The sequence below is a fragment of the Pangasianodon hypophthalmus genome, chromosome 12 (genome assembly GCF_027358585.1).
Source record: "Pangasianodon hypophthalmus isolate fPanHyp1 chromosome 12, fPanHyp1.pri, whole genome shotgun sequence".
In the NCBI taxonomy this organism is placed as follows: domain Eukaryota; kingdom Metazoa; phylum Chordata; class Actinopteri; order Siluriformes; family Pangasiidae; genus Pangasianodon; species Pangasianodon hypophthalmus.
Genome location: NC_069721.1, coordinates 7,049,676 through 7,064,512, shown reverse-complemented (window position 1 = coordinate 7,064,512; position 14,837 = coordinate 7,049,676). Strand labels below are relative to the sequence as shown.

The window sequence follows — 14,837 nt, the reverse complement described above, 5'->3', positions numbered from 1 at the left end:
GAAACACAGAGAAAATAGGACTTAAATTTTCTTAAGAATTAGGGAAAACACAAAACAACTTCACGTGATTACAAGCCGTGTGATACTGTCATGTGATTTGCAAGTCCTTTTCAGCCATTTTGCAGCCGAAACCCAGGCTGATGTGACACTTGTCTGTTTTAGTTTATGTTGTAGACATTGTACATGTTTACCTGCACAATTTATTGTTCATTACCAAATGTAATTTTTCCTAGGATACACATAGTTGTTTTTCATACGTTGTTCAATTAAAACAGTTAATTTTTGTGTAAATATAATATACAAAACAAGGTCCATCTCATACATTTATCATTTATAATACCTAGATAAAGTAGTTAATCGTGCAGTCTCTAGTTTTATTATTCTAGTTTCATTCTTTAATATGAAGTCAGTTCACTGTGACAGTTCTGAAAATTATGTGGGGAAATCACAAACATTTCAATAAAGATATATCTTCGATAAAAAGCTAGGTTTCAATAAGACTTTGATACGACTTCAGTATGATTTCTGTATAAATGGGTTAATATGGTCAGGTTTCCTAATCCTTTTTATAGACTGCTGCTTCTAGCTCACTGACGCTTGTAGGATAAAAGCGAAGAACATCGTGTGAAATCAGCTATAGTGCAATGCTGCATGTGTGTCGCAGCCTGCAAAAACCCTTCCCATGGTGGAATTATGAGACAATTTCTACTACATACTGTAGAGTTCTGAAAACTACAGGCTTTCCTGAACTGAAATTGGTTTCTTATAGCATTTTATAGCACAAGCATTTTAAATTCCCTTTTCCTCCAAAAGTGAAAATGGAATAAATGGCATTTAAAGATTCCATTACAACTCAACTAAAACACATCAACGCATTGATTGTGTAAGAGCAACTACTGTGTATTTGCATTAAATTGACCATGTAATAAATAAAATATAAAAAAATATGACCATGAAATCTATGTCTATCTTTATATCCATCTTTATTCATAGCCTACAGCCAGTTTTTCAGGCATGTCTATTAAATCGGCTGCTTATCTACCTAATATGTCTGCAGTAAGCCTAGGCAAGTTTAGAAAGTTAATAAGATCATTTCTCATTCATATTTATCATCGATTTGAGGGAATGTATTTACGTTTTCTTAAAGTAGAGGTGTCAAAGTATGTTATTGACAGAAAAACTCAGTTTAGATGGAAGCCTGATTTTTTTTTCAGCGTTTTTGGCTGAAGTCGTATTGATATTTTGGCAGATTTCTCAAATCCCCACACATTTACCCAGTAGTGTGTGTTTAAAATTCCTTGAGTTGTACATTCTTATTGAACAGTTCTCTCTTTTTCTTAATTTAGGCTCTAGATGCAGACCTGAACTCGAACATCACCTACCGTATCAGGACGACAGAGGCCAGGAAGCTCTTTGAGCTAAACCCTGTTACAGGGGAGCTGAAGGTGCTGTACACACTGGACTTTGAGAAGCTTTCTCCTGAGGAGACAACACACACCTTCGTGGTGGAGGCAGTAGACAGCACTGGCAGCATGCCACCTGGTTTAGCCACTGTCACAGTCACGATAACGGTAAGCTGACACTTGGGACTCAGTACTGACCTTTAAGAAAACAAGTTGTCCACATATTGATTGATTGATTGATTTGCAACTGATTTGCAATTCCCCAAAACAGTTAATGCCCAAGTCTCACCTTTGCTTCGGTGGATAATTTCACCTAGATGCTGTAGATTTATACCTAAGTACTGCTGCTGTAATCTTAAACACTGTTCTGTGCTCATCCCAGGACTCTTATTCACAATCTGCTCATACTGAACATCCTTTTAACACACTTAGTAGTGTTTGACTTCCTAACATACAGTTGTAGAAGAGTAATGAATTCTAATCCTACACGAGGAGTTTTTGCCATTCCCACCTCTGGCTTGCTCATTAGGGATTTAAATGTACATACTGTACAGTATATTGTTAAACGTGCTATTGAATCATGAATTGATTTTTTTTTTTTTTGCTTTTTAAAACAGAGTAGATTATTTCCCCTATTTGTGTGTCCAGCCCTAATGCACATTAACTGTAGGTCAGTGCTGTTAAAGCAGTGCATCTGTATGCTGTGTGTACAAATGGCCATTCATTCTTACAAAATTCTCTTAGCACTGTGGCTTCCCAATGCCGAAGGATTCTGGAGATGAGACATCAGACCCATGATGAATGCCAATTAGCCTTCAGTGAAGGGCAGCTGCTGGGTTTAGTACCAGCGGCTGAAAGAGAACACTGTTGTGATATTTTTCAAGTGGATTGATATTCCTAAGGTCGTCCCTGCTAATTTTTCTTACCCCTCAGACCATCTCTCAATTTCTTTAATCTCGGCGACCAATAAGGCTCACTTCGTTAGCCATAAATAAGATTAGCCATATTTTTTAACTTCAAAAAATGCTTGTCAAATGCCCGTGATTTACCACATTTTCCTCACATGAAGTGATTTTTTGTTTTGGCTGCCATCTGGTAGTCTTCTGTTCGTGTCACAGGAGCTCCCCTTAGCTCATTTCATCATATTCACAAAGCCGTGCTGCGCGACGAGGCAGCGTGCTTATTATGTTCCCTTTAGTCTCAAAAGAACAGCTAATTGTCTTTGCAGATGAGTTCTGGGACTGTTTATTAATTTTCTCCTCTTTTCATGCCGTAGCTAATTGATAATTAGGTACTGCGGAAAATGAGAAACGCAAGTCCAGGCAGTCAGTGAATGTGTTACCTGATGCATGGAGGCTGAGTAATATCAGAATGATTAAGATGTGATAGTGCCCCCGGGGTTCGGGTCCTGATGAGGAAAGCTATAACCGGAAGACTAACACCGCCAGAGCAGCTCGCTTTTTTTTTTGTGTAACAGAATAAAAGGTATTGTATTTTTTCATTTCTGACAGGAAATCACACCTGCAGATATGAGGATATGGAAAAGGCAAAAAAAAAAAAAAAAAAAAAAAGACATACAGCACTTTCATTCCAAAGTGTGTTCTCCAATACCCCATTATTTTTGACACACGAGTAAACAGCTCAGTTTTATTAGTCAGGAGCTCAGATCATCATCCCAAGGACATCTTTGAAAGGCCAACTCCTGCAGGAGGGGCCATGGTGGGGGGAAAGGGGTGTGTAATTTAGGTAGCTGAACTGCGTTGGCCTCTCCTTGGACTCAGAGAAGCGTGTTGTATTGAAGACGAGAGGGCCAAGCTGTCTGCCTCATCAGCATTCATTTCACAATGCCGTGCTACTCAGATACTTCACCAAGTCCTCCACAAATAAACTTCATGGTGAAAAGTCACATCCTCCACTATTCCCCTTCAGCTCAGCCTCTTCTCCATCTTCTACTGCTTTATCTTCTTCTTTCTAGTGTCACTGACTTTTATGTTCTCTGCATTCTCAAAGGCTATAATTATCTCTCATCCAAGGTTTTTTTAAAAAAAAAAAAAACAACAAAAAAAAACGAGTCCCTGGGCACGTAAAACTGTGTCACATCCTTAATGCTGTTCATGATCTGCTATTGAATAAATGCCATTTTTGTTTAGTGCAGCGGAGGAGCAAGGTAATGGGGTCCTGCTCGCACGAGGGTTTAGAGTAGCAATTGCAAGCTTGGCTGAGAGAGAGAGAAAGAAAGAGAGAAAGAGGAAGGCTGTGTAAAGGCGCCATTAATCAGGCTTTCATTCTCTTCTCTGTGTTTGCGAAGGACATGAACGATTTTTCGCCCGTCTTCAGCCAAACCTTGTATCAAGGCATGGTGGCGCCCAATGCAGTCAAAGGGACCGTCGTGACCACTGTGCAGGCTGAGGACCAGGACACCAAGGTGAGTGTGTGTGTGTGTGTGTGTGCATGCGTGTTTGTATGTGCCTTTTCCCCTCCCCACACTGACATTTTGACTATTTTTTTCCCTTTCTAGTCATGCACAGTAAAAATCCATATTTATTTATCACTTTGCAGGCGTTATTGAAAATAAGCATCCAGAAGTTCTGAATACTTTTTTTTTTTACATAATATTTTATCTGAATCTATTTTTATCACCCTATGAAACTCTTTAATACTATTCTGACATGGTATTTAGAAACAGCATTGTGTAGCTTTGAATGTTGTAGATATTTAGATTTAAAAAAAACAACTCTTTCCCTACTTTTATATGTCACTCAAAATGACTGACATTCTCTACGTCATATGAAAAATTTATCTGAACTGCTCAGCGTTACTGGCCCAGGGCAAACGAATCAATACACAGCAGAACAGACAGACCAGGATACGTCCCAAACCGCATCCTAGCTGACTACTACACTATATCAAGTAACATGTTGTGGGACACTGTTATTGTATAATGCTGTTATGCAGTTTGAAATGATACACACAGATCTTCAGTTAGTGTGCAAACAGAATGAAAATGATGAGTGAAAAGAGCTTTGAAACCTTACAATTCCTGCTACAAAGTGGCAAATAAATCTCCATAACCAACTTTCCCATCTCCTCATACTCACAGAACAGCATTTCCCTCAGGTTAATATGACTATAAGCAACTGATTGTGGTTTCCTGACATTAAAAATTTTCTCAGCATATTTCTGCTTAGCTTTGAAACAGCCACGTCTTTTCCCAACACTATTAGCAAGATGTTGTCAAGATAATGAATATTAATGAGCATGCGTGGACTTCTTTTATGAATATTAATCACTAGTAGGCAGTGTCAGGCAAGTATGTGATGTCAGGAAAGGCACTACAACAATCCATCATAATATACACTCATCTGCCACTTTAATAGGAACACCTGCCCCCCCTGCACATTATGCAATGTGGCAGCAGCACAATGCATAAAATCATGCAGATACAGGGCAAGAGATTCAGTTAATGTTCATGTCAAACATCAGAATGGGGGAAATGTGATCTCAGTGATTGTGGCAGTACCATTGTTGTTGGTGCCTGATGGGCTGGTTTGAGCATTTCGGAAACTGCTAATCTTCTGGGATTGTCTCACACACAACAGACTCTATAGTCAAAAAGCATTCAGTGAGCAGCAGGTCTGCTGGCGAGAATGCCTTGTTGATGAGAGATATCAGAGGACAATAGCCAGGCTCGTTCAAGCTGACAAGAAAGCTACAGAAATTTAGCAACTCGTTATAACCGTGGTGAACAGAAAAGCATCTCAGCTGTATAGGTGTTCCTATTACATTGGCGGGTGAGTGTATAAAGTCATGATTTTTGGAGTTAAGATCACTTGAGATGTTTCATAGAAATTTAATGATGATACAAAAATGTCTGAAAATAATAAGATACAGGACCAGGAAAATACTTGGAAACTTATTGTGTGTGTTTGTAAGTACAGCATGGCCTTTATCCTGTCTGACAGCTTTCCTTCTCTCCAGATGGCCAGTCTCTGTCAGAAAGAAACTAAAAACAAATCTCTATGTATTCATGATTTAGCAGCTTTAATGGAATACCAAGCCACTTAGCCATCTCATGACACACTTTATGTCTGGCTTTCTGTATAAAGCATGAACAATGACTGCGGTGCAATGGAGCAATCAAAAAGTACTTTTTTTTAGTTTAGGTCATATAAGTCAGAGAATCTCAACATTTTGTAGCCATTAACTGTAAAATAACATCCCCAGGCCATATCAGTAAATATTTATTTCACGAATTTCATGAAAAATCTATTTATTAGAGTTATATAGCGCTGTATTCCTGAACACATTAGGCCCAATTTAACATTATTTATAGGCCTGCTTGTTTTTGAGTTGTTGAGGTTTGGATTAATCTCATTCCATTCAAGGGACCAGTCAACCAAGCTAATAACTATAAAACCTCAATAATATATGTAATAGCTTTGATAATGGTGAGTTGTGATTTAATAAATCTGATCCTAGGCTATGCTATGCTTCATGGACCCCTTGGTTCCCTAGATCTCACTTAAGAAGTACTGATTTCTTTCTAGTAGTAAGAATATTGTAGTAGGTGAAATATGTTGTAGGTGTTGCTCTGCAAATTATGGATTTGAACAATACCCCTATGTTCAGTGCGCTGGACCCAATCCATCCCGTCTTCCAAATTCCATATTATTCGTCCATACCATCCGTGTCTGCACCTTTCAGTTAACAGTCTTGTTGCACCAATATATGACTGAGCACATATATGACTCCATCAAGCATAAATCAGGCACTGCATAAGTGAATACTGATTATATTAGACTTCTCATGTCTTTTCATATAAACAGTAGGGTTGTAACAATAAAATGTATCATATTATATTGTTCAATATGAGGTTCTCAACGTGATACATATGGGTATTTAACAATCCATTCAACAGACTGCAAAGCAGGCTATTAATCATGAAATATTATAATCAAATAAATCAAGCAAATAAACTTAATCAAGCCTACACTCCCTCCTCTGAGTTAAAAAATAATGCTTCTCCCAAGCAGGTTAGCAAGTTGCTAGTGTACTGGTGTATTAGCATCTGAAAAACAGCAGTGGCTACGTCTTCAGCAAGCAGGAACTGAAAGATTCCTCTAAATCCATAGGGTCTGGTGTATTGGGGAACTTTGGCTTCCCAGTAAGTTGACATTGATGGCTGGGTGGTGGACTACACATCACAGGGTGCCGAATCAGCCAAATAAGTGTACTATACACTGGCACTAATAGCACAAACATGTCCACGCATCTGTGTTGAAATCACCTTTTTGTGTAGGTCAGTGTAATTAGATGAAACCACAATGCAAAGTCTCTCTGGTGCATTCAGACAGCATTTTCCGGCTGAACAGATTGGACCAAACTGCACTGTATCATTATTAAGTTTAAAATAATTTTACTTTTATAATGTTAAAGGTTTTAATAAATTGAAATTGGAAACCTGAAAATTGGAAACATGTAGTCAGGCAATGCTTATTTTTCTGTATTGAAAAAAAAAATACCGTATCAAGACACCACTGTGTCATATTAAAACAAATTTTGATCTTTGATATTTTGACATTGTGTATTCGTACGACCCTAATAAACAGACCTGCACAGACACATTGCTTCACTTTTTATCACAGCTATGCCAGTTGCTCCTCTTATAATCATCCTGTGGCTGTTATGACAACCCTTACTTCCAGCAGGGGCAATCAAAAGAGCACAAGCATCTAAAAACCGCTTTGTGTTATCATTGTCTTAACTGAGAAAATACATTCCACTGCACATGTGAATGTCATCTTCTGTATTAAAAAAAAAAAAAAACATTACTGCAAGCTCTCCCTGCACCCACTAATGACATTTGCCCAGACTCAGTAGCTGATTGTGCAATGGTGCTTACCACCATGGGGTGTGCGGGTAAATGTCTCTTTTGTTCATAAATCACAGGCCTGAGCAGTCAAAAGCACTGCTTAAAAGCAGTGTTTTTTTCTGCTTTAGATTTGCCATGACAAATTTGATCAGCTTACTGTTGCCAAATTCCACTGATACTGATGCTTTCTGGGGTAGTAATATTACTGCTTTGTAATATTGGATTGCCAGTGTTGTGTTAGATCCTTCATTCAACATTCACACACCTAGAGGCCATTGAATATAGCCATTCCACCTATTAACATGGGAGGAAACTGGAGAACAGGAAGAAAGCCAGACAGACATGGGGAGAACATGCACAGAAACTCTATACAGACAGTAACCTGAGCTGAGGATTGAACCTCGAACCCTGGAGCTATGAGCCATCACCACTGTTCCACCCGTATCAGATCAGTTATTTTCTTTTGTCCTAGATGCTGATTTCATAGTTTCTTCTTTGTTAAGAAATGTTGAGCTCTTAAATCTTTGCAGGAGTGTCCATGGGTTTTTGCTGCCTTGGTGCTGCAGTAATCATGGAACCAGGAAAGAGAGAGCAAAGTATACAGTATGTGACAGAACTGAAGAATTAGCATACTTGAATTCCATAAAATTCTTACTGTAATAAGATATTCTAAAATAACAGTATTTACACTAAATATGTGACTAGGATTAGATGATGAGCTGGAAAGACGCTAATGTGAGAGGATTTATTGACAAGAATAAGAGAACAAAGCTTGAAACAATGGACAAAAAAAGCAATGAAACAAGAACCGAGACATGAATAAACTGAAACTAAGAATAACCAGCAACTCCAATGTAAACAAAATAAACTAGAACCACAGCAAACTAGATTTAGCAGAAACAAGGAGATATGTATAGAAAAACTTGAGGAAGCAGACAGTAACTAACCAGTCTAGTAGATGTCTAACATGATATTCAAACCTGTAGCAAGGCCTCGACACAAACAGAGCTAGCAGAGGTTAAAGTTATCGCTAATAAACAGATATCTAGCAACATAGATACATGAAAAGACAAGACTAGGCATATCAAGGTCAGGTTATAACTGTGAAAACATGAAAGAGAGGCATGAAATAGTAGCAAACACATGGAAGATGCAAGGCTCTGCTTCAAGAGAGTGTTTGAGAGTGTTTATCCAAGCGGTTTAAAGAGTTCTTGATTGTGCATGATCGTGACACACAGGAGTGATTATACAGGGAAAGCAGAACATGGGTTGCACGCTGTAAATTGCAGTCTTATCTCAGGGTTACAGGGAGCATCCACAAGCCACGCCCCTTCCAATTGGGTGTCTGTGCCCCTTAATTCCACTATTTATTTATTTATTTATTTATTTATTTATTTATTTTACAACCATCAACCTGCACTTGCCAGTTGAAAATATGTTAGATTGATTATGATTTGCTGGTGATAGTGCTAAGGGGCCATGAATATTATGCAACAGAAGTACACAGTTTGTATCCAGCCACTTTGTGTGTTAAAGACAGACAGTATAAGCAAGAACGCACAATTTTAGACACAAGTTACTTTTGTGTAGACACAAGTTACTTTCGCATGTTGTCCAGAAAGCCTATTTCTCAGTAGTTTTATTGCAGAGACTCTTTTTACGGTCTTTGGCCTATTGGGAAGCCTAACGGTCTCCCGATTATTCAGATTTGTTCTGATGCCTCTGTGCATGATTATGATTATGTGTGATTATCTGTTTGGGCCTTTGTTTAAATGGTAATGAGGTGAATTCGCTAGTGTTTTCAAATCCGATGTTTTGTATGCAGCAACCAGGGACAGTCCTTGCTCAAGTAGCAACACAGTTTTATATCTATAATTCATAACTTATTGGTCTCATTAGTAAGCAGTTTTGCTAGAAGATATAAATAAATGCTACACCTACATTACTATATCTGACAGGATACTACACCTGCATTACTTTATCTGACAGGATACATGCTAAAGTACTGTATATAATGCATGTTTGCAGAATTCACGTGGTATGTTTTAAATTTGTACAAATTAATTGTTTGTTACAGTCATGATATGTTCAAGGAGAAATTGGTTCGGGCAGCATGTGTCATATGTGTCTCCGGGTTGTCTCAGTATGTCCAATTCTGTTTAGCTCCTAAGTGTATTTGTGTGTGTGTGTGTGTGTGTGTGTGTGTGGGCGTGTGTGTGGTTTACATGTAAAACAGCAGAGGCATCTCCACAGAGCTCAGTCCCGTGCCTGCAGCAGACAACCTGCATCCCTGTAGATCTCTCTCCTCGCTCTCTCTCACACACACATAAATATACTCAGACACTCATGCAGACTCTTGCTTTTCCTTTCTCTCTCACGTATTCGCTATATTTGCCTTTTCTTTTTATCCACATCCACAATGACGTACACACACGTTCTAATTATAGTGTACATATATTTATCCCTAGTATACTCAAACATATCTCCACCTGTCCTCATATACTTATATATTCATAACTATATGAATAGCTCGTATATTCATAACTATATGAATACCTGAATATACTCGACTGACACACTGCTGCTTCATTCCCTCTCTGAAACGTGCACACACATACGCACAGTGTATCCACAGTGCAGTTGCAATGTGACCATGGTCTCACCTTCCCTGCTGAAAGGCTGCAGGGGGCTGATTTCTGCTCAGTCGTTTAGAGCTCATAACTCACCTCATGCCAAAGCTGACCGGAGAAGCCAAACCCCAGCTGAGACTGGCGATTGAATTGAGCTTGTCACACGCCTTAGTGTGTCAGCACTTCACAGCATACACAAACTGATCTGAATTCAGTTCTTGTTTACCCTGCTCAATAAGGCTAAGTGGATGTCACACATCCCACAGATGCAACAGAGGCTCGGCTCCACGACGAGATTTCTTTTTTCTTAACCTCTCCTAAATGAACCCGGCTCCGAGTATCAGATGGAGCATCATTATCTTCTGAACTGAAGCGTTTAGTTGCAGATAGTGGTAAATGACTGCCATTTATGCCTTTATATGAGGCAGACTGCCATATAGCCATTTGATGAACCCCCATCTTACTGGCGTGAGTGACATTTCAATGAGTCAGTCTTGGCAGGAAAGTACAGCTTGGGAATACTGCGGCTTCTGATTGAAATGGCAGCACCTTCACAATGTGATGTTTTTTTCCCTCACTCTCCTCCATTTGCAGATGTTTTGGTAATTCATTGCATGAAACTGATCAGTAGGAAAATAACAATGAAGTGTTTACTGTGGGTTTCTGGATGATATGAGTTTTGGGAGTGGTTAGAGATAACAGCCAGCAGCAATCAATGGGGTCCAAGGAAAATAAGAAACAAAAGATGATGAGCAGATACAGTTTTAGAAAGGACATCTTGATAATGGGCCTCCAAAGAAGATCTGTGGAAAAAATGAATTAAGAGTAACTTTTTGAACTTGGAATATTAGACAGCTAAGATTTAAATGACATGAATGGCAGTACTTCAGGCAATTTGCAGGTATTTAAGTTTAGTGATTTGCCAATTCACATCCAATGGCTAGCTCTCTCTCTTTCACAAGACAGCTATCAATCCAGGGAGGATGAAGCCCGCACGTCTTTTTGAACCACTGCTCCTGCTACATCACAGGGCAGCTGAACCCACTCAGAGGAAAGCGCTATCTGCCCTATAACACAAACATGCTCACAGACACCCGTGATTAGCTAGTGTTCACTCTGATTGACAGAGGAGAAAGTAATTATCAGGACATCGCTGTCAGCGAACTCAGTTTCCCAGAACACACCACAGCCTACAAACATCCCAAAATACAGACTACACATCCCAAGATACACACACACTTTAGCACACTCACAGTTACCTGACTTCTAACCATGCATACCTGTCACTAATCATTACTGGCACTATATGTTGGATTTTCACACACACTAACACCCCGAAGTAAATGCTCAGTTTATGTATTTGTCTGACTTTAGCAAGCCTTGAAATATTGTGTTTGCTGTTCTGGTTTTTTGACTATTGCTAGCTTCTTGACCTTCTTGTTTTGTCTAAGTCCTGGTTATTCTGTTTGTGCCTCACCTGACCTAGTCTGTGTTTCTGACCCTGATCTTGCCTTATGTTTTGGATTCATTTGCCTGATATTTCATTAAAATCATCCTCAACTGTCTTAGCTTCCTTCTTTATGATGGTAATGCCACCCAAAGGAAATGGCCAATTTTCTCTTGGACTCCCGCATGAACGGCTTTGGCATTGGCACTTGGAAGCCCTGCAGTTTTATTTTTAACTATCTTACATGTTCAGGGAACACAGAATATGAACCACGCTACCCAAAGCATGATGAATGCTCAAACTGAAACCGTGCCAACGAAACTGGAACCAAGAGATGAGGTACATCTGCAAGAGGACCCACTCTAGAGACAAGAAAAGGTCTCTGATACAGAGTAGAAGCAGAGAGGATGAGGAATTACTGAAGGAATTATTGAAGTACGGAAGACAATTCATTCTTTCATTCATTTCAAGTAACTACTTTTCCTGGTTCCGGACCCTATCCCAGGAACACTGGACAAAAGATGGGAATACACACTGGATGGGTCATATCATATCATATATCACATCATATCATATTGTAAGCAATATACCAGAATAATAAACCTGGTGTCTTTGTGTTCCAAACACGGTGTTGGCATGAATTCATTGTAATGAACCATACAGTTTACACACTTGTAGCACCAACTCTGTTGTTCTATTTAAATTCACATTTATGCAGATTAGGTGACCATCTTGGAACTAGTTTGCAAAAGTAGGTTTAACATATTATGCAAATTGTACAGAAGTGCATGATCTTCAGTGCATTTTTGCTCAGCCAAATACAAAAATCGTGTTGACTAGGTGACTCACAACTGAAGAAATATAGGCCAAAACATCAAACTCTGTGTTATATAAAAAGTGTTCTGGTTCATTTGTATTGGCTGAGAAACCCAGTTGTTTCTTATTTTTGCAGACAAGCAAGCTTCTAATCTGAGATAACTCAACATGTCTGATGGATGGTCTGTTTTTTAAACTTTAATCAACGCAATAAACGTGCCCCATAATAACAGCTCTTTTCTTTGTACATAGCTGTTAGATGTGACCCTTCACCTATACATCACCTATAAATCTTTAATCTCTCTTTTACTGAGAGTGCACTGAGAAAATGTGCACTGAGCACATATTGTCTTTCACATGTGAGGCCTCTAAGGAAGAAAAGGAGAGTGGTGACAGCCAGGAGCTCTGTGTCTCAGCAGCCTAGGAGCTATTTGGGACTAATTAGTTTGCTAAAAGTGGTAGCCTTCCAATACAATTCCAGTTGTCTATACCCTCAGGAACCCAAGTCTCAGCTCTTGTCTATAACCTCAAGTAGTTTCCGTTCCTAAAGGAAAAAGGATTTTACAATTGGACAGCGCACAATGTTATTCCTCTTCAAATTATTCTCTTCCCCATTGCTTTCTGAGTGCAAGTTGTTTTTTTTGTTTTTTTCATTGGGTACTCCTGGGTCTTTCGAAGCCTAAAATCTTTGTTCCATAAGTCATTATTTTTCAGTTGTAAATTACATTTGTTAATGAAGGCAAAAGTAATCACAGTCTGCTAGGCTTTCAGTAGTATTAGAAGTTCCATTACTACTAGATTTTTTTTTTTTTCAGTGTGATATGCAATTAACAAAATCCTATAAACAGCTCAAGCGATAATCATTCAGTGAAGTGGTATGAAATAATCCTCCTTAGAAAGAAACACTTTGCCCCTTTTAACAGGGCTCATTTGTTGTGTAAATCACTGACTTAGATATAGTAAAGTTTAATAGTGCTATTCTTTGTATGTATTATGAATACACTTGGTGTAGTTTCATGGTCATAGACACAGGTGCATGTTCATGAGTGTTTATATCTGTGTGCACTGATAGATGGATGATGGAGTTGGAATAATACTACAATATAGGAAATATTGGATAATATCAGTGCAGTGTAACTCAGAAGGGAGTTAGTGATTCGCCAGAAATAGGGTACTAATTACAGAGTCGAATTGGAGAAGATAGTATTTCACCCCTTCTGAGAATGGAGCACAGCATGAATGAAAGTGTGGACTCCCCTTCTGCCCAAAACACTCATAATATTAAAAAAAGAGATTTTGTGCGACTAGCCTAAACTAAAAGAAACAGAAAATACAATATTGTACTCCTCCTCCCAAAATAGGACAAAAAACATAGTCAAAATAAGTGCTGCTCATCTCCTACCTAGACTCGAGCTACTGCAGCTGGTGTTGACTCAAGACAAGGTGGTACTTCTGGTTGCTCTGCCGCTTCCATCTAGCTTCTCTCCCTCAACATTTATAGGCACTGTGCCATATTCAATCAGTGATGACACTCCATGCACTAGTGTGAAACAAAAGAGACAACCAAATGTACGACCACATGGAGCAATATGACAGACAGTGTAGTGGTAGAAAAGATATTACATTCTTAGCACAGTGTAGTATCAAGCTGTTACTGAAGGTGCTTCTCTGTTTAACCAGAATCAGTTTACTGGGTTTGTTAGGGTATAGCCTCCAGGGACTCTATTCGGACTCCTAATACAGACTTCTTAATCAGATTATTGAGTTTGTATGCAGTGCCTGTGATAATGCTATTGCTCCAGCATAATAAAACAGAGAATTTTGCATTAGCTTTGTCAGACTGGTAGATCAATCATAGGAGAGTCCTTCATGCACTATATGGCCAAAAGTATGTGGACACCTGACCATCACACCCATATGTGAGCCTTTACAAAACTATTATTAAAAAGTTGGAACCACGCAGTTGTATAGAATGTGTTTGTATGCTGTACCTGTAACTCTGTAACGTTCACTGCAACTACGGGGCCCAAACCTGTTCCAGAATGACAATGCCTCTGTGCACAAAGTGAGGTGCATGAAGACAAGTTTGCCAAATTTGCTGTAGAAGTACTTTAATGGCCTGCACAGAGCCCTGACCTTAACCCCACTGAACACCTTTGGGATGAACTGAAAGGCTAACTGCGCACCAGGCCTGCTCGCCCGACATCACTGCCTGACCTCACTAATGCTCTTGTGGCTGAATGAGTACAAATCCCCACAGCCACGCTCCAATATCTTGTGGAAAACCTTCTCAGAAGAGTGGAGATTATTATAACAGAGAAAGGGGACTAAATCTGGAATAGGGTACATTCACAGAATTTGTCAGATGCTCTTATCCAGTGCGACTTACAGAAGTGCATTGTAGTCTCTATCAAAAACCTCATGCTAGTACAATTAACTCAGGGTCTAAGAATACTGTCAAGGTGAAGCCCTGTTAGAGAGAAGGTCAGAAGTGTGGCAATAGACACACACAGGATTTTTTTTTTTAATTAGTGCTCATTTAAGTGTTTAGTGAAGAGGCAGTTCTTCACGTTGTTTGAAGACAGCCAGTGACTCAGCTGTTCAGACAGCCAGGGGAAGTTCATTCCAGTATAGAGAAGAGTATTGACATAGTTTTTTTTTCTTTGTAT

General features: G+C 39.1%; 1 protein-coding gene across 4 annotated transcripts in view; it reads left to right on the top strand.

The window, feature by feature from the left end:
- pcdh15b (protocadherin-related 15b) overlaps positions 1-14,837 on the top strand; it is a 186,085-nt gene that overhangs the window by 106,620 nt on the left and 64,628 nt on the right. For all 4 annotated transcript variants that reach the window (XM_053238777.1, XM_034309522.2, XM_053238775.1 and 1 more), the window contains 2 exons: positions 1,347-1,571; positions 3,712-3,828. In XM_053238777.1, the coding sequence (XP_053094752.1) occupies positions 1,347-1,571; positions 3,712-3,828 (342 nt within the window). The remainder of the gene's footprint in view (positions 1-1,346; positions 1,572-3,711; positions 3,829-14,837) is intronic.